This window comes from Formica exsecta, unplaced genomic scaffold, assembly GCF_003651465.1.
Source record: "Formica exsecta isolate Colony F162 unplaced genomic scaffold, ASM365146v1 scaffold96, whole genome shotgun sequence".
Lineage (NCBI taxonomy): Eukaryota > Metazoa > Arthropoda > Insecta > Hymenoptera > Formicidae > Formica > Formica exsecta.
The window spans coordinates 766,569-787,276 of record NW_021853724.1 but is presented as its reverse complement, the minus strand read 5'-3'; the positions used below and the strand labels follow the sequence as shown (position 1 = coordinate 787,276).

At 33.7% G+C, this 20,708-nt stretch overlaps 1 protein-coding gene across 4 annotated transcripts in view; it reads left to right on the top strand.

The window, feature by feature from the left end:
- The window catches only part of LOC115245358 (proto-oncogene tyrosine-protein kinase ROS-like), a 70,480-nt gene that overhangs the window by 29,816 nt on the left and 19,956 nt on the right, over positions 1 to 20,708 (top strand). For 3 of the 4 annotated variants that reach the window (XM_029823646.1, XM_029823648.1, XM_029823647.1), the window contains one exon: positions 15,779 to 15,920. In XM_029823646.1, coding sequence (XP_029679506.1) covers positions 15,779 to 15,920 — 142 coding nt within the window. Of the gene's footprint in view, positions 1 to 1,782; positions 2,434 to 2,639; positions 3,178 to 15,778; positions 15,921 to 20,708 lie in introns of those variants that run through there. The other variant, XR_003885513.1, reaches the window with a different exon arrangement.

Genomic DNA, 20,708 nt, shown 5'->3' with positions numbered 1-20,708 from the left:
CTAATTACGCAACAAATTTATCTTTTTATTGGATGTTAATTTTTATAATATTTAAAAATGTCTTACTATATAAATATCCTTAAATTAAAGATTTTGCAATAAAATTTTGATATTATAATAAATAATTCATTTGAGATTAATAATGATAAATTTTCATGTAAATGTCCGGATATAGGGACATGTCCGGCAATCGGTACTTTTATCTTAAGTACTTTTTGAGTTATTTTATTTTTTATTCTGACATATTTTGATATAAAAAATAAAATATCTCATAAAATATTTAGTTTTCGATCATCTTACCGTAATACTTTTATGTACAGAATAATGAGACAAATCAATTAGTGTAAAGAAAAAAAAAATTGTTTAAAAAAATACATTGTAATTACATACTTTTTCTTAAAAATAATTATTTTTTTTATACTAATTTATTTGTTTCATTATTCTGTACATAAAAGTATTACGGTAAGATTATCGAAAACTAAATATTTTACGAGATATTTTATTTTTTATATCAAAATATGTCAGATTAAAATATAAAATAACTCAAAAAGTACTTAATAAAAAAATACTTTATTATAGTGCTTGGAAACCTCTCGGGATAAGCTATAAGAATATGTAATAAAAAATGGGGAGTTCCATTTAAGAAAACATCGACCACATTGACCTCACCTTGAAAAGACCACTTAAGGTCAAATCCATATTTTTATCATGTGGCCCCCTCGAAACCATGCAACTTTTGTTTGAAACATTTTTTGATATCTCACTTCGTTTCCGAAAAATATGCCCGGTGCTGTATCTCGAAAACTACCCATGATCGGACCTTGGGGCTATGGACACTTTTGTTCTACGTTTTGAGAACTACCACATATCAAATTTAAAAAAAAATTAGCCGAAAGCCATTTCCCATAAGGATTCTGCGAGGTCCTTGTTCCATGTCTGGTAATTAATTTGGAAATTCAAGTTTTAGTATTTCATGGTTGAAAGGAGTTATTCCAGATAAATTGTTATCATGTACTATGTAATCCGTGATTCCATAAATGTAAGTTTCTTAGATCTATATATTATTCGCAATCGCATGGTTAAATCTACTACCCAGTTAGCCAAGTCTGTTCTAACAGATTTTGGCAAGGTCTGCTACAAATTATTGTCAGCAAAAAGGCTACGAATTGGGTACAAAAGTTGTTATTACCGATTAAGCTGGCAGATTGACGGCAAAAATTGAGCAAAGGTTGCCGACATAACCCGACAGTAAATTGGCGGCGGAAACCGAGCAAAGCTTGCTGACATGACTGACAGACTGGCATCAGATTGTCGGCACGAACTGAGCAAGATCTGGCGTGCACAATCTAATGGCATATTGGCAGCAAAAACCAAGCAGAATATGACAAAGTATTACAAAATTCTATTATTTGAAATAGTATAGTTCAGTCGTTTACCGCTATGCGGCGTGTTATTCATATCTATACTCGTATTCAAGTTTTTGTCATGAGTGTATATAAAGCCTGCAAAATGTGACTAATAATATTGTAATATATCTATCTCTATCAGTTCAATTTTTGACACGATGCCTATACAGGATAATTCAAATATTGAACTGATTTTTGGAAAATCGAACAAATAATTGTTCGATTTTTACTTATTTGGGCAATTCCTGTCCAAAAAAATCTTTAATTTTATAAATCAAATTATTTAAATTTACCTATATGTTTTAACACATTAATATGTACTATTATATATTAATACTGTAACTGATCTAATTTTTGTCGTCAAAAATTGCCGTAGATCTGCTGGGTATTTGGCGCAAATTTGTTGTCGGTCTGCGGTTGACAAACCTACTCTCGATTTGTTGCGTCAATCTGTCGTCGCACTGCTAGTGACAGATCTGCTCTGGTGTTGTACCCAATTTGACATCAGGATATGATTTCAACTTTTGGTTGCAATTGGGGCGCACTCGAGGACACAATAGGCCCTGAATTTGGCAGCCTCGTTCCACAGGGAATTGTTTGCTGTTTGTTAACAATCCGCAAGCAAATGGTTAGCTGGGTATATAATCCTTGTGTCTTGTGAAAAGAGATCGTTTGGTCGAGCATAGTGCTCAGGGTCTGTTGACAGTGTCGACCGTTTTGTGTTTTTGGATTAATCCATTAAACTCTACAGTGGATTCGCGAGAACAAGTAACATTTTCGGTAGCAAAATACACATTACATTGTGAGACAAAGATCTGCTCGGCCATATTATTTCTTCTCGTCGGCCGCATTCCTTCTCGGTGTGCTCTTTCTATTTTTTTTCAACAAGATCTTGGCTGACGCAATAACCGTATAATGCAATAACCGTTCGTCATTCCTGATCTTTTTTTGAGGAAAGTTTTACCGAATAACGGATAACAAGTTATTCACTTCTTCACGCTCGACGATTACATCATTTTAATCAGAGGTAATCCTTTTTCTTTTTTACATTATTATATTCTATTATTTATACATATTAGATATTTATATATATTAGGTTGTAATAAGTAAAATGTCGTACTATATATATATCATATATATAAAAATACGACATTATTTATAAATAACTATATAAATTTTGATGCTCAATCCTTTAGAAGTATATTCTTATGTGATATTCTTGTTATGTTACAGTGTTACCACATAGATTATTAATAATAAAAAAGGCGGTCTACATATATATAATTAAAGATCTGCAACGAGTCAAGAGAATCAAGGACAATTTGATCTTGCAGCGAATTGAAACTAAAAGATTTAATAAATCAGGTAAGTTTTATATAATTTTTAAATTTAAATTTTATAGTGAAATTAATTAAGCCATTTTTAATTGCAATTGGCTTTTACAATGATTTGGAGCTGACTTATTCAAGGTCTCTGCACAATCGAAAATATAAGGAGCAAAGAACAGATATTAGAGACAAGGAACTGAATTGACTTTTATTAAAGTAACTTTCTTTTTTTTTAACAGCGTCACCAGATAGTGATTTATAGCGTTCTTCAACCTGTCTTTCCAGGTTATGTGACACAATATGTCTTGCGAGTAACTTTCTTTTCAATTTTATAACAATGTGTATAACTTATACACATCACGTAAATGGAAAATTGAAAAGAAAGTTACTCGCAATATAGTGAAACCCATCACTTATATTTTTTATTGTGCGGTGAACTGTTATTTATTCATTATTCCTCAGTATGTCATAGTACGTATTTCGAATGTTCTGAGAATATACGCAATATACTTTTGCAATATCCTCCGAACATTCTCAGAATCTACATGTGCTGTTAGGGTAATATAACCTAACTTTGCTCAATATGATTAAAAGAAATAACTTCTCTTTCTTGCATTATTCCGTGTTAATAATTTCTTTTCACTTTATTACTTTTCTTCCTTGTGTTGCACTATTCCGCGATATTCTCTCATAACCGTTAATCACTTTATCACTTGCGTACTTTTATAAAATATAAATATCTCACATATATGTACACGCATCCACATATGATCTTGTCTCTTAAAGTGTTCTGCACACTCAAGCAAATAATTGTTCATGAGCGATGTGAACACCGCTTGAAGGACAAAATCGCTTTGCATGTGTGCGTGCAAGCATACGTACGTGAGTTGTTTGAAATCTGAAACTGAAAGAAATATCCACAATTCTAATATACGATTATCATTCCTCAGAATTGACTGCACCAATCTTATTCAAACTGGTCGCAATCAAAAGCTTGCATCTACATTGTATCAGAAAAGTGCCGTTAGATTTCTGATTGCAGCTTTAGTTCCTAAAGTATTTTAATCAAAAGTTTATTAGACGTAAAACTCCGGATAAGCTACTTGGTAGCGGTGCGGCCCCTGTACATAGACAAGATATGTTGAAAAGCCGGAAAGAATTTTTTTATATATTTGGCGTCGCGACGCTACCGCGTCGCTTGATACTATTATATCAAACTTTATAGTAAGTTCTAAGAAGATTTTATATAAATATCGATGGCTCGTATACTCAAAACTTGTTAAAACATAACGGTGAAACAAGTCTCTCTCTCAATTGTTATTCTTCTATAAAATTTTGGTAAACTAGAACAAAACAGGCGCGCGCTACGCGCGCGCTTTTATTTACGGACATTTTCCAATTTTCAATAAATGATACAATTAAAAATGTGATTATATATTTACATACATGTTTTTACGCGCATATACAAACATATACATACAACACACACACATATGTATATACATACACATACATACGTACATACCCAGTAAGCAATTTGATAACAAATTGTTGCCAAATTGGCATCAAATTCGCTCAAAACTTGGTAACAAATCCAGTGCCATCTGTGTCCGCATTAAGCTTGTGTTTTGGTGACAAAGTTTGCTGACATAACCTGACAGCAAATCGACGGCAAAAACCGAGCAAAGCTTGCCATGATTTGACGTCAAATTGGTGGCAAAAATCAAGCAAGATCTGCGCAGGACAATCTGATAGCAGATTATCAGCAAAAACCGAACAAATTTTGCAGCTTTTGGCCATTCATATAAAATAAAATGTTTGAATAAGTGAAAATCGAACAATTATCTGTCCGATTTGCCAAAAATCAGTTTAATATCTGAATTTCCTGTGTAAGAATTGTGCCAAAAATTGAACTGATAGAAATATATATATTATAATATTATTAGCATTTTGCAGGCTTTATATACAGAGTGTTCGGTAAAGATTGTGCCAACGACTCTACCCGCTCACGAGCGTTGGCACAATCTTTACCGGACACCCTGTATACTCATGACAAGAATTTGATACGGGTATAGATAATGAATAACGCGCCGCATAGCGATAAGCGACTGAACTATTTTATAATACTTTGTAATAAGCTGCAGATCCTGTTCGATTTTTGCTGCCAATTTGCCATCAGATTGCGCACTCCAGATCTTGCTCAGTTTTTGCCGACAATCTAATGTCAGTCATGTCAAGCTTTGCTCGGGTAACAAATTCAGTGCCATCTGTGTCCGCATTAAGCTTGTGTTTTGGTGACAAAGCTTGCTGACATAACCTGAGAGCAAATTGACGGCAAAAACCGAGCAGAGCTTGACATGATTTGACGTCAAATTGGTGGCAAAAATCGAGCAAGGACAATCTGACAGCAGATTGTCAGCAAAAACCGAACAAATTCTGCAGCTTTTGGCCATTCATATAAAACAGTATATTTAAATGGATTTAAAGTCTCAACCCTAAGTAATAAAATGATGATAAGTTTTGGTCATAAAATGATCATTAGATAATCAGACATTATATAAAATCATATATTAATGTGTTAAAACATATAGGTAAATTTAAATAATTTAATTTGTAAAATTAAAGATCTTTTTGGACAGAAATTGTTCGAATAAGTGAAAATCGAACAATTATTTGTCCGATTTGTCAAAAATCAGTTCAATATTTGAATTTCTTGTATAAGAATTGTGTCAAAAATTGAACTGATAGAAATATATATATTATAATATTATTAGCATTTTGCAGGCTTTATATACACTCATGACAAGAATTTGAATACGGGTATAGATAATGAATAACGCGCCGCATAGCGATAAGCGACTGAACTATTTTATAATACTTTGTGCTAAGCTGCAGATTCTGTTCGGTTTTTGCTGCCAATTTGCCATCAGATTGCGCACTTCAGACCTTGTTCAGTTTTTGCTGACAATCTGATGTCAGTCATGTCAGCAAGGTTTGCTCGGTTTTTGCCGCCAATTTGCTGTCTAGTTATGTTAGCAAGCTTTGTTTGGTTTTTGCCGGCAATCTGCCAGCTTAATCGGTAATAACAACTCTTGTACCAAATTTGTAGCCTTTTTGCTGACAATAATTTGTAGCAAGCACTTGGCGATATCTGTTAGAACAGACGTGGCTGACTGGGTACATATGTATATGCGTATATATATGTTTGTCCAGGGGCAGTTTCCGGGACAAAAAATAAAATCGCTTGAAAATGCTTCTAAAATATTTCTATTTCTATTTTTTACATTCTATTTAAACAAAACAAATGTATTCTTATTCGTTCTAAGAAAAAAACCTAATTTGGCAGTTTCCAGGACATTCACAGATTGGTAGATGCCGGGACAGTAAATGTTTCCAGGACATCAGATTAGAAGGGCAGTTTCTGTGACATTTTCATCCTTTTCATGTCTAATGCTAGTTTCTAGTATACAAGCTTGGTTGATTTCAGAACATTATATTCAAGCTAATTAAATTTTTAGAGAATATATACAATATCTTGGTTGTTCACATCAACACTGGAATTTAATTTTTAGACAGATAAAGAGACAAAATTATAACCACTAAAGAACATTTATTTTTCAATGTAATTTCCATTTACATCATAGCATTTTACCCATCAATGTACCATATAATGCGTTAATAACGGCAGAATAAAAAGATTTGTCCTGACATCTGAACCCTTGTAACACACACGTTTTAAGCTCATCTTCTGGCTGAAAGCGCCTGCCGTCCAAATTTTAAGGGGCCAGACAGATGGAATGTTGGCAGTTTTTACATGGTTCTCTGGGAAGTGTGTTACAGTGGTTCAGACATCAGGACATCTCCTTCTATTCTGTCGGTATTAACGCATTAATACGTCGATGGCAAAAATGCTGTAACGTAAATGGAAATTACGTTGAGAAAAAATGTTCTCTATTGGTCATAATTTTGTCACTTTACCTGTCTAAAAATTAAATTCCAGTTTTCTCTTCTTCTAGTTATATAACTGAAATATGATCTTTTGGAGTAGTCTTTATTAGTTTAAAATTAAAATTTATATATTTAGAAAGATAGACACTATAACTTAAAAAAAAATTTTTATCGGTCCCGGAACATGCCGTATGTTCAAAAATGCAAATAAACTTACTATATTTTAAAACATAAGAATATATCGCTTTAATATGATAACAGCACAATATGAAAGAACCTCGAAACTTAAAATAAAAATTTCTTAATGTAAAAGTCTTAATGTAAAATATAAAAAATCTAGTCAAATTAAAATCATTAATATCATTGTAATATCGAGAGAAAAGATAAATTAACTTTCTAATTTATAATCTTGAAATCATTTTAGTTCAGAGATCAGCTCTTAACATCTAGTTATATAATTAAAATATTATCTTTCGAAGTAGTATTTATTAGATATGATTTAATACCTCAAGCTCATTATATTAACCAATAAAAACAGTGGGAGGCCTATTTGAGCTAAATAATTGGGTAGTTTATTTTTAATTTATATAAAATAATATAATTAGGGAAAGTGCACAAACGTCCCAATTTTTTAATCATTATCATTGAAATTTGGCTAATACTAATTGTATTATTATATATGAATTAATGATTAACTGCCCAAACTGCTCAATTCAAGAACAGGCCTCTCATTGGATTAGTATTTATTAGAAACAAGATTTATACATATAAAAGGATAGAAGTAATGAAAACCCAGTCAAATTAAAATTGTTGATTTATTGTAATACTGAGAGAAGAAAGAAACAAACTTTCTAACTAATAATCTTAAGATCATTTTAATCCAAATATCAGCTCTTAACATCTAGTTATATAATTGAAATATCTTCCGAAGTAGTCTTTATTAATTCAAAATTAAAATTTATATATTTAGAAAGATAGACACTATAATTTAAAAAAAAATTTTTATCGGTCAAGGAACATGCCGTAATTTCAAAAATGCTAATAAACTTACTATATTTTAAAACATAAGAATATATCGCTTTAATATGATAACAACACAATATGAAAGAACCTCGAAAATTGTAGGCTTACTAGAAGCCTACTTAAAGTGAATGGTTTTTTTGGTAAAATGTGAGATGTTCAATGGTTTTTTTAGTAAAATGTGAGATGTTCTCTATTTTTCGTTCGATTTTGGCTTATATATGTAGTACTACTACAGCCTTCAACAAAGCAATAAATCGGCATTCTTGCTTCTTTCCTACAGATACGTTTCACGAATTGTAACTGCGTTGTATTCTTTGGTTGTATCCTTTGACTATTGTATAAATACGCTCACAACAGACCGACAGCTAGCCTAACCTGATGGCACAAACTATACATTATTTTGGTTTTCGGGTACTGATGTCGCTGTAGATATTGGAACAGGCGTGAAGTTAGCTATTAACGGTCTATTCTTATACAGTCAAAGGTTTTTATAGTCATCTATTCGTAAATCGCGTGCGCGCTAATATTAATGACGCACATACGATTCACAAACAAACCGTCTAAACATAGCCTGTGATTGACTAGCTTTAAATTCTTATATCAAAAACTACTGTTTAAAATAACAAACCGCAAATATTTTTATTATTTAACTTTTGACGAATTTTTATGCTACAATCTTATTATCCTCGAATTTTGGGACACCTTATATAAAGTATGGATATTATTACAATTTGTTAACGTGAGCAATATCTATTCTCAGTCAAAAAAATCTGCTCTTGTACTTTGTAATTGTAATACATTGACAAACATGAAATGCGCAACGGAAAATGATTTTTAATTCAACCAATATATTTGTATATACATCTTAATGTACGTACATCTGGTTGCACAGACCCGGAATCTGTCTTTATATATCAGAATCTGCCCTTATATATCATACAGCAGATTCCAGGACGTCCTGGAAACTGCCGTAGGACCTAGATTTTTTCCAGGACAGGTCTGGAAAATGCCAAATGTGTTGGAATCTGCCTATACAAAATGTCAAAAGTCTCAGAAACTGCCCCTGGATAAACATATAGATACATATATACATACATACATACATACATGCATATGTACATACGTGTATATACGTGTACATATATATATTATCCCAGCAAACACACTTTTATGACTATATTATAACAAGTAATATTACAGGATTGTAACATGTAATACACTCATTTCTTGTAATTTCCCACTCAAGGAAGTAACAATATTATATAGCAGTTATACATTTAATTCTAACAGTTATATAATGTTATATTATTGATACATTAAGAACATAACTGTAATAAAATTAAGATATAACATGTTATTGCTACTGATTTGATATTTAATATTTATTTAATATTAAATATTTTATATAATTTTGTTATATGAATGTTACATCATAATTTTTTAATGTTTTGAATATACATTTAACCCCCAAATAGCATTCCGACAGATGGAAAAATACAATGTAACAGATCTATTATATTCATTAACGATACTGAAACTTATTTCATTTATTTCAAGCAATGCATTTGCGTCAAAACAAGAATTAACTACAATATGTTGATTTGCAATGAACATCCCAGATAGCAAGGTGTAACCAGTGACTAAAAAATGACGTTATAATGACGACACCTTGCTACCTGGGATAATGCCACAGGCTTAGTCAAAATCTTATCAACAGCTTGAAAAATGTTTCTACTTCCACTGAAAAATAAATATATATTTATAAACTTTTTAATAAGCAACGAGCGACGATTAAATTAGAATAAAAAGTTACTCAGAATTATGTCCTTGACAACATATATGAAGGTCAAGGTCATTGGGGCTGGGTCCCCTTTTCGCTATATTTACCAAATTATTCATAAGCATGCATTAACTTTACACACACACGCGCGCACGCGCGCACACACACACACACAGACTGCATTTCACCAATGTTGTTTATACTTATCTGTAGTTACATATGATGTATGACAAATGATGATACTTCTTTGACAAATGCACTCAAATATAGATTCTTGTGTATGTCTATATTACTGTTCGCAGTTATCTATATTGGTTTTTGACGGGTATTTGACGTTAAATTTTCCGGAGTGCAACATTATATAGCGTAGCACTCTTTCATTTAAAAAAAAGTAAAGCTGCAAAATTCTTCCTGATACTTCTGGATAGTTGAATCTACAGAATACACACACACATATATCTTATAGTAAATATATTATAGAATACACACATCTCTTTCTTATAAACATATGTATTGCGATGTTTTGTCCTGTTTTTACACGTAGCTTAAATTATTTTTGTAATGTTTTATTTTTCTCTAATATAAATAAGATATATCTGATCCAACTATCCACAAGTATTACACAGACTTTTGCAGCTTCACTTTTTTATAAATGAAAATGTACGAACACTGCACTCTGGCATTTTGCAAACTTCGCCTATACCTGTCAAAAGCAAGTATGGATGCAAGCATTAATTCTAACATCCCGAAGCGCCGTTAACGCAATCTTTCGTCAATGACGCGAAACGTACAAGAATACATTGTCATTATTGCATGTGTGTTGTGTACATGTATATATACGTGTAGCATAATACCACTATATTTGTTGGAGAAAGGATGTCGCCCTAATATCACAGTTGGTAACGCGACTGTTACTAGCGCTAGGGGAACGGCACTAAACCAATAGCGCCCTCTGAGAGTCGCGTGAGTTGGATGCCCTGAAAGGAAACGAGGAGTACCGTTCCTTCTTCTTGCAAGGACTCTCCTAGCGAACGCACGTGTGCAATAATAGTTCAGATATAAGAGCGGATTGTAAAGGAGTTGAGAAGGCAATAAAATTGTATCAGCCTTGCCCTCAGTATTAAAGATATATATAGGTATACGTAAAAGCGAGTCATCATTATTACAAACATTGGTCCTTCGAGCCGGATATATCTCAAATTCGGCAAGGGCAAGGCAGCCATAACCACAAAGACGTAATATATAGCAATGCAGTATTGAGGTAAATCTCCAACTTCCTTCAATCATCCTCTTATTCCCGACGGCAGTATCATTCGTAATGTCAGCTCAAATATTAAAGGCCCTTAAAGGCAAACGGACGACAGTAAAGGCACAGTGCACACGCACGCGAAACGCGATAGATGCGATAAATCCGCAAACGGTAGATATTACATACGTGAAACAACGGAAAGAAAAATTTGTTGAATATTGGAATCTATTCAATGAGATTCAAGGGCAAATCGACGAGCTTTTAGCAACTGCTGTAGATTTGGAAAATGTAGAAGAGCTTAGAACCGAACAAGAAACAGAATACATAAACTTGGAAGAAAATTATTTTTGTATTGCCGGTAAAATAGAACGCTTATTATCACTCGATTACGAGCCGGTCGACGGAAAGAAAGCGCGAGCAAGGCGCAATGGCGAGCAAGCACCAATTGCTGAAGGCACTGTACGCGATATTAGTCAAATTCATTTACCGAAAATTGTCATACCAAAATTTAACGGAAATTATGAAGACTGGTATCCGTTTTACAATACTTTCGAGTCCATGATACATGCAAATACGAGATTAACAAATATCCAACGGTTTCACTATTTGATTTCATCTCTCGAGGGCGATGCCGCACACATTATTAAATCACTAGAAATCACTCCCGATAACTATGTTGAGGCATTAGATTTATTAAAATAGCGGTATGACGATAAGCGTGTAATAGCGCAAGAGCACATAAAGGCATTATACGATCTACCTACGGTAACAAAGGGCAATCACACAGCGTTACGAAAATTACTTGATGACATGTTGCGACATTTGCTCTCTTTAAAGAGTTTAAGCAGGCCGACTGAGCATTGGGACGACCTTGTCGTTCATTTAGTTGTTACGAAACTGGATTCAAGCCTTGTTAGCGAATGGGAAAATCATATTCCAACGGACGAGATTCCAACTTTAAAGCAAATCACTGACTTTCTTGCTCACAAATGTAAAGCAATGTCAGTCTTAGCAAAAAAGGTATCCAGTGATACATCTGCGCCTAATCCACGCAAGAATAATAAATTCGCTAACGTTCATTTAACCACATCTATTATTTGCTGCGCTCATTGCAAAGGAAGGCATCATATATTTCAATATTTCTAGTTTTTTTAAAATTGTCGAGTGCGGATGGAAATAAGGAAGCGAGAACTAAAGGACTATGCCTTAATTGTCTGCGTTCCACCTCTCATCAAGCCAAGGGTTGCAAGTCGTCAACATTTCAAACATGCAACAAAAAGCATAATACGCTTCTTCATGTGCAGGAAAGACTCCAAAGGGATACCGAATCCACAAGTCAATCCCTCCAATCAAACAACACTAACACAGTAACTTTGAATCATCACATCACTCAAGATAAGTATTATCAGGTCATATTGTCAACTGCCGTCGTCAATGCTATTGACCAGAGCGGCAATTCACATACATATAGAGTACTGCTAGACTCGGGGTCCCAATCTAGTTTCATCATAGAGAAATTAGCAAGCAAATTAAATCTCACATCAAGGCAAATCAATATAGCTATAACAGGAATAAATAATTCACAGACGCATTCTTGTCATGTAGTTAATGTACGCATAAAGTCGCTTCATACGTCATTCTCACAAGAAGTCGAATGTTACATACTAAACGCCATTACGTAAATTTTTATAATAAATTTATAAATACAATACATTTATTTTTCAATGGAACTAGAAAAATTTTTTAAGCTGTTAAGATTTTGACAAAGTCTGTGACAACATGTCTATTGCAAATCAACATATTGTAACCAATCCTTATATCGATACTAAAAAGAACAAAATAATCAATAATATTTCGTCATTCTCACAAGAAGTCGAATGTTACATACTAAACGCCATTACGGAAAACTTACCTCGAACTCGCATAAATATCAACGATTTCAAAATTCCAAATAACATAACATTGGCCAATCCTCAGTTTCATATACCAAACGAAATAGATATGCTCATGGGTGCTGAATTGTTCTGGCAGTTATTATGTGTGGGGCAGATACAGAAACATAAAAATCAGCCCATCTTCCAGAAGACAGAACTAGGATGGATCGTCAGCGGTAAGGCTCATGAGAGTACACCCGCGAAATCTAAAATATGTAGTCTATCAATTAATCAACAAATTAATCAGACTCTCACCAAATTCTGGGAAATTGAATACATTATCAACGAGACCCCATTTAATCCCGAAGAAGAAGCTTACATGAATCACTTCACAAAGAATACAACAAGAAGTAAAGATGGGTGGTTTATAGTGCAAATGCCATTCAAAGAGGCAAAAATACAACAGCTTGGTGAATCTCGCAGCATAGCATTGAGCAGATTCCTGTCCATGGAACGTGAATTGAAAAAACAGCTAACCTTAAAGGAACAACACGTGCAATTCATGACGGAATATTCAAATTTAGGACATATGGTACGCATAACAGAGGAAGAAGCAGTGAAATGTACCCCACGTTATTACGTACCGCATCACGCAGTAGTAAAGAATAATAGCCTAACAACAAGATTACGCGTAGTATTTGATGCTTTCTGTAAGACTAGCACCGAAATATCATTGCACGACTGTCTTATGGTGGATCAACTATACAAGATCTCTTTTCAATTCTATTGCAATTCCGTACATTTAATCTTTTTTGGCAATAAGGACAATGATAGAACTGGCAAATCTAAATGCATCAAATTATCCAATAGGATCAACCACACTCATTAACGATTTCTACGTTGATGACCTATTATCTGGAGCCGATACTGAACTTGAGACAAAGCAACTTCGAGATGAAACTATTAAGATACTAGAACAAGGAGGACTTCAACTTATAAAATGGGCATCCAATTTTCCTGGCGCATTAAAGGGCATAGCGCACACCTACTTTAGCGAGCCCGTTCATTTCATCAACAAAGGTGAAGAAGTATCCACATTAGGAATGCAATGGAATATATGCAAATGATGAACTCCAGTATGATATCAACACATCAAGCGCTCGGAGAGTGACCAAAAGAGCTATGTTGTCGGCATCATCTAAAATATTTGATGCCTTAGGTCTGCTAGGGCCTATAACGCTCACCGCCAAGGTGTTGATTCAAAGAGTCTGGCAATTAAATCTAGCATGGGACGAAACGGTTCCTATGGACATACACACTACATGGTTACAGTACGAATCTCAGTTAAACATTATTCGCAGTTTTAGAATACCGAGGTATGTGGCATGCAAGGATGCTTCCAAAACACAGCTACATGGTTTTTCGGACGCGAGTGAGAAAGCGTATGGAGCTTGCGTGTACCTTAGAGTTACTTCTCCTCAAGGTCAAAATTTAGTACGACTGCTATGCTCGAAATCTCGCGTCGTCCCATTGAAAACAATTAGCCTACCACGACTAGAATTATGTGGAGTTCTGCTACTAGCGCAATTAATGAATAAGGTCTTGCAAGCATTACGTTTTAAATCAGAAAGTGTACATTATTGGACGGACTCAACCATAGTACTACACTGGATAAAGGCAACGGACAGAAAGTGGAATACATCCGGCTCGAAGGATCAATGTTTGTAATAATGATGACTCGCTATATTTAATACTGAGGACAAGATTGATAGAATTTTATTGCCTTCTCAACTCCTTTACAATCCTTTATATCTGAACTATTATTGCACACGTGCGTTTTCTAGGAGAGTCCTTGCAAGAAGAAGGAACACGGTACTCCTCGTTTCCTTTCAGGGCATCCAACTCTCGAGAGTAATTTGTCTCATTATTCTGAACATAAAAGTATTGGTAAGATTATCGAAAACTAAATATTTTACGAGATATTTTAATTTTTATATCAAAATATGTCAGATTAAAATATAATATAACTCAAAAAGTACTTAATGAAGAAATACTTTATTATAGTGTTTTGAAAAAACATTCTAGATAAAAACTCTCGAGATAAGCTACAAGAATATGCAATAAAAAGTAGGCGGTTCCATTTAAAAAATTGAAGGTGACCTTCACGTGACCTTCAAGCAACTATTCAAGGTCAAATTAATGACACCACACTTATGTCCCCCTTGAAATCATACAACTTTTGTCTGAAACATTTTTTTCTAAAATGCATTGTTTACGAGATATTCCACCTGTTACGTTTGAAATTTAACACCCTGTATATAATCTTACCGAGATAATGTAAGTTAATTATAATATCGTGTTCTCCAGAATTTGTTTGCATTAAAAAATGTAACGACAACCGAAAAAAAATTTGACAAAAATTAAAGTACAAGAATTTATATAATTTATGTAACCATAAAAAGACAATATTAATAATATTTATATTCTTGAAATACAAACGTTATTGAAATTTTAATTATAACAAATTCTTGAAAAGAAATGTCTGTGTTAAGGTAAAGTCATTTACTTAGAGAAGTTAAGTAACTTATCGTAAGAAAACCAAATCGTTAAACAAAATTGTTTCAACAATCGAAAAGAGCTATACTTTCATGTATTATTTGTTAAAAAAAACGGTTACAAATTCTTATTAACCCTCATTAAACTATTCTGCGTCACTTTGGGCTATTGCACACAAATTGATATAGCTGCATATACATAGCAGACCGTCTGGATCAACGAGCATCAAGCATTAAGCTACCATATTGATTTATATAACATATGTTTATTGATTCACATGGTCTTATTAATGTCTATATGATGCAGCGATATCAATTAGTGTGCGATAGTTCTTTCTCTTTGATATAAGAATCATGTTTGATAACCAGGAAGCGTCTTTAAAATCAAGAAAAACAGATTTTTTTTAAATGTAACTACACTGTATTTAACACATTATCAATCAAGCGAAGTATAAAAATGAAGATCAAGTCGATATGATTAAGCAAACAAAAATTTTCACGGCAATTTTAATTATTTGTACATATATTATTTATCATTAAAAGTATTGGAAGTAGCCGCGTTTTTAGGCCCAGCGATGCTTACCCAATTCTTGTTGTATGTTATATTTTATCAAGGATATTCCAGTATCCGAGAACAACGATTATCACATTTTACAAAACCTAGAATCGGACCGGAGTCATTCTGATAATGTGAATGTGAGAAACAAAATTGATGAGATTCCATTTGCAAATATGTCTATGATCCCAGAATCTATTGGTAAGTTGCAAAGAAATGCAAAAATCGTTAAAAAAAAGTCTACAAAAAAAAATAGTAAATATAATTTACATTTAAGAGAGAGAAACAGGGAATAAAAATAAAATCTAAAAAAAGATATTGTTATGTCCCTGCGTGCATACTTGTACGCGATCGCGTTGAAGGCGATCGGTCTGAAGCGAGATAGTCTCCATGAAGGAAGAGTAAGAAGAGTTATCTACCAACATTGGAAATGGTCACGAAAAATGTTCCGTATATGACCAGGTTTGCCAAATGGAATAACTTGGATCATTTCATAGCCATCTTGAATATTCGTACATATATAATGTTACGTTTAGTTGTGTTAGTGATTAGTAAGTGTGTTGGGTGACACACTACTTTTATACCATTTTCGATTGTTCCATCAGAGAATATCCTATGTATACAGGGGTGTCCAGTAAAGATTGTGCCAACGCTCGTGAGCGGGTAGAGCACAGTAAACTGAATAGAAAAGTCCTGTAACATTTTTTTCTATAACGCTTAATAAAGGAGTTATTATTGAGTAAAGTCTGCCAATCAGCTCCGACCTTTAGCCGCGCGCCTATAGTGTGCGTGAGCGCTCCGTCGCCACGGCGGCGCACACTACCAGGTGGGCGGCTCACCAATGTACGTCCGGCTAAAAGTCGGCGCTGATTGACCAGATTTTATTCAATAATATCTTCTTTATTAAGCGTTATAGAAAAAATGTTACAGGACTTTTTTGTTCAGTTTACTGTGCTCTAGCCGTTCACGAGAGTTGACACAATCTTTACCGGACACCCTGTAATACGAATATTCAAGATGGCGACGAAATGGTCTAAGTTATTCCATTTGGCAAACCTGACCACATAGGGAACATTTTTCGTAACCAACTTTTTTCCTCTCTACATTATCGAGATAACTCTCCTTACTCTTCCTTCATAATAATCTCCGATAGCGTTGTCATGTGATGTTGATAAACAGCGGCAGACATATTAGATTTTTGATAGCTGTCAAGCAGGGGTACGTTCCAAAACCCTACCTTGGTTACCATAGATCGTTCCAAAACTTTCGGTACAACTGTGCGGTAACCCTATATCACCGTTCCAAAACGCTCAGTTGTTCGATCATGAAAGTAACTTTTATGACCTTCCAAAATCGAGATGTTGTGATAGTTACCAAGGCAAAGCGCGGGAAAAATACAAAGATTGGGTCTACAATAGATGTAGTAAATTTCTAGCCTTCTGCTCTATGCCCTAAAATATGATATAATTTCCATTTAGAAATGTTTCCCGTACTGCCTGAAGCTCTAATCTCTAAGCTTTAAGCGAGCTGGCCAGATTCCAGCTCTTAAAGCTCATGATTTAAAACTTTCGATCGATATAATTCTATAAAGGCTAAAGATCTTACACCTATTGTATACCCAGTCTAAGCGAATTTCAATTAGTCTGAGGAATTTTTAGTATGTGTCTACTTAAGCAACATTAATTAATATTATTGAATAATAATATAATATAAAATATATAATTAATATAATATATTATAATATTATTATAAACATTTATAATATTATAATATTATAATAATAATATTGGCCTATTTTACACCGATATATACTTTAATACGTATTAAGTACTACACTTACCAGTCATAGCCATTCCTCTAAAGAATGAAATGGTTGTGATTGGTCGGTATAGTATTTAGTACGTATTTAAGTATATCGGTATAAATTAGGCCACTAACATGTCGTCAAACCTGTTCCAAAACAACTGCTACCCTAGTTTACCACATCCTCTCCATGTCTCTAACTTCCGAGATTAACTAAGAGTAAGTTTTGGAACGTACCCCAGTACGGTTGTGTTTTGGACAGCTTCGTCTTTTACGTTCGCATATCGTTACATTATGTTATTTTGTTGCTGCTTTAATAAAGTTATCATTATTTCTTAAGGAATCTTCCTAGTTTGACGCTCTGAAAATAAGACGATTTTTGACGAATTTTTTTAAAGAAAAATATAAAACATATTAATTTTAAACTTTGCACGTTTATTAATAACATTTTAAATATATCCTGAATTTTTTTCAAATAAAACTATTTGTTTATTTTGGAGTTATAGTAGTCCAACCAGGGTGTCTCAAAACAAAAATTGTTGTTTGTGGCGAATATGATTCCAATCATTATAGTCATCTGAAGCAAAAAAACCAAAAAGATTCTTAATCTATATAAGTGTGAACTAGAATTAAATCGATATTTGTAAAATTCGAATTTTGCCACTTACAAAACTAACCAATTTTTTGATGAAAAATGAATTTTTTTTTTTTAAGACGCGGCCACACTTATACAGATAAAGAATCTTTTTGGTTTTTTTATTTCAGATGACTATAACGATTGGAATCATATTCGCCACAAACAACAATTTTTGTTTTGAGACACCCTGGTTGGACTACTATAACTCCAAAATAAACAAATAGTTTTATTTGAAAAAAATTCAGGATATATTTAAAATGTTATTAATAAACGTGCAAAGTTTAAAATTAATATGTTTTATATTTTTCTTTAAAAAAATTCGTCAAAAATCGTCTTATTTTCAGAGCGTCAAACTAGGAAGATTCCTTAAGAAATAATGATAACTTTATTAAAGCAGCAACAAAATAACATAATGTAACGATATGCGAACGTAAAAGACGAAGCTGTCCAAAACACAACCGTACTGGGGTACGTTCCAAAACTTACTCTTAGTTAATCTCGGAAGTTAGAGACATGGAGAGGATGTGGTAAACTAGGGTAGCAGTTGTTTTGGAACAGGTTTGACGACATGTTAGTGGCCTAATTTATACCGATATACTTAAATACGTACTAAATACTATACCGACCAATCACAACCATTTCATTCTTTAGAGGAATGGCTATGACTGGTAAGTGTAGTACTTAATACGTATTAAAGTATATATCGGTGTAAAATAGGCCAATATTATTATTATAATATTATAATATTATAAATGTTTATAATAATATTATAATATATTATATTAATTATATATTTTATATTATATTATTATTCAATAATATTAATTAATGTTGCTTAAGTAGACACATACTAAAAATTCCTCAGACTAATTGAAATTCGCTTAGACTGGGTATACAATAGGTGTAAGATCTTTAGCCTTTATAGAATTATATCGATCGAAAGTTTTAAATCATGAGCTTTAAGAGCTGGAATCTGGCCAGCTCGCTTAAAGCTTAGAGATTAGAGCTTCAGGCAGTACGGGAAACATTTCTAAATGGAAATTATATCATATTTTAGGGCATAGAGCAGAAGGCTAGAAATTTACTACATCTATTGTAGACCCAATCTTTGTATTTTTCCCGCGCTTTGCCTTGGTAACTATCACAACCTCTCGATTTTGGAAGGTCATAAAAGTTACTTTCATGATCGAACAACTGAGCGTTTTGGAACGGTGATATAGGGTTACCGCACAGTTGTACCGAAAGTTTTGGAACGATCTATGGTAACCAAGGTAGGGTTTTGGAACGTACCCCTGCTTGACAGCTATCAAAAATCTAATATGTCTGCCGCTGTTTATCAACATCACATGACAACGCTATCGGAGATTATTATGAAGGAAGAGTAAGGAGAGTTATCTCGATAATGTAGAGAGGAAAAAAGTTGGTTACGAAAAATGTTCCCTATGTGGTCAGGTTTGCCAAATGGAATAACTTAGACCATTTCGTCGCCATCTTGAATATTCGTATTACAGGGTGTCCGGTAAAGATTGTGTCAACTCTCGTGAACGGCTAGAGCACAGTAAACTGAACAAAAAAGTCCTGTAACATTTTTTCTATAACGCTTAATAAAGAAGATATTATTGAATAAAATCTGGTCAATCAGCGCCGACTTTTAGCCGGACGTACATTGGTGAGCCGCCCACCTGGTAGTGTGCGCCGCCGTGGCGACGGAGCGCTCACGCACACTACAGGCGCGCGGCTAAAGGTCGGAGCTGATTGGCAGACTTTACTCAATAATAACTCCTTTATTAAGCGTTATAGAAAAAAATGTTACAGGACTTTTCTATTCAGTTTACTGTGCTCTACCCGCTCACGAGCGTTGGCACAATCTTTACTGGACTCCCCTGTATACATAGGATATTCTCTGATGGAACAATCGAAAATGGTATAAAAGTAGTGTGTCACCCAACACACTTACTAATCACTAACACAACTAAACGTAACATTATATATGTACGAATATTCAAGATGGCTATGAAATGATCCAAGTTATTCCATTTGGCAAACCTGGTCATATACGGAACATTTTTCGTGACCATTTCCAATGTTGGTAGATAACTCTTCTTACTCTTCCTTCATGGAGACTATCTCGCTTCAGACCGATCGCCTTCAACGCGATCGCGTACAAGTATGCACGCAGGGACATAACAATATCTTTTTTTAGATTTTATTTTTATTCCCTGTTTCTCTCTCTTAAATGTAAATTATATTTACTATTTTTTTTTGTAGACTTTTTTTTAACGATTTTTGCATTTCTTTGCAACTTACCAATAGATTCTGGGATCATAGACATATTTGCAAATGGAATCTCATCAATTTTGTTTCTCACATTCACATTATCAGAATGACTCCGGTCCGATTCTAGGTTTTGTAAAATGTGATAATCGTTGTTCTCGGATACTGGAATATCCTTGATAAAATATAACATACAACAAGAATTAGCATAAGCACCGCTGGGCCACGCGGCTACTTCCGGTATTTCTAATGATAAATAATATATGTACAAATAA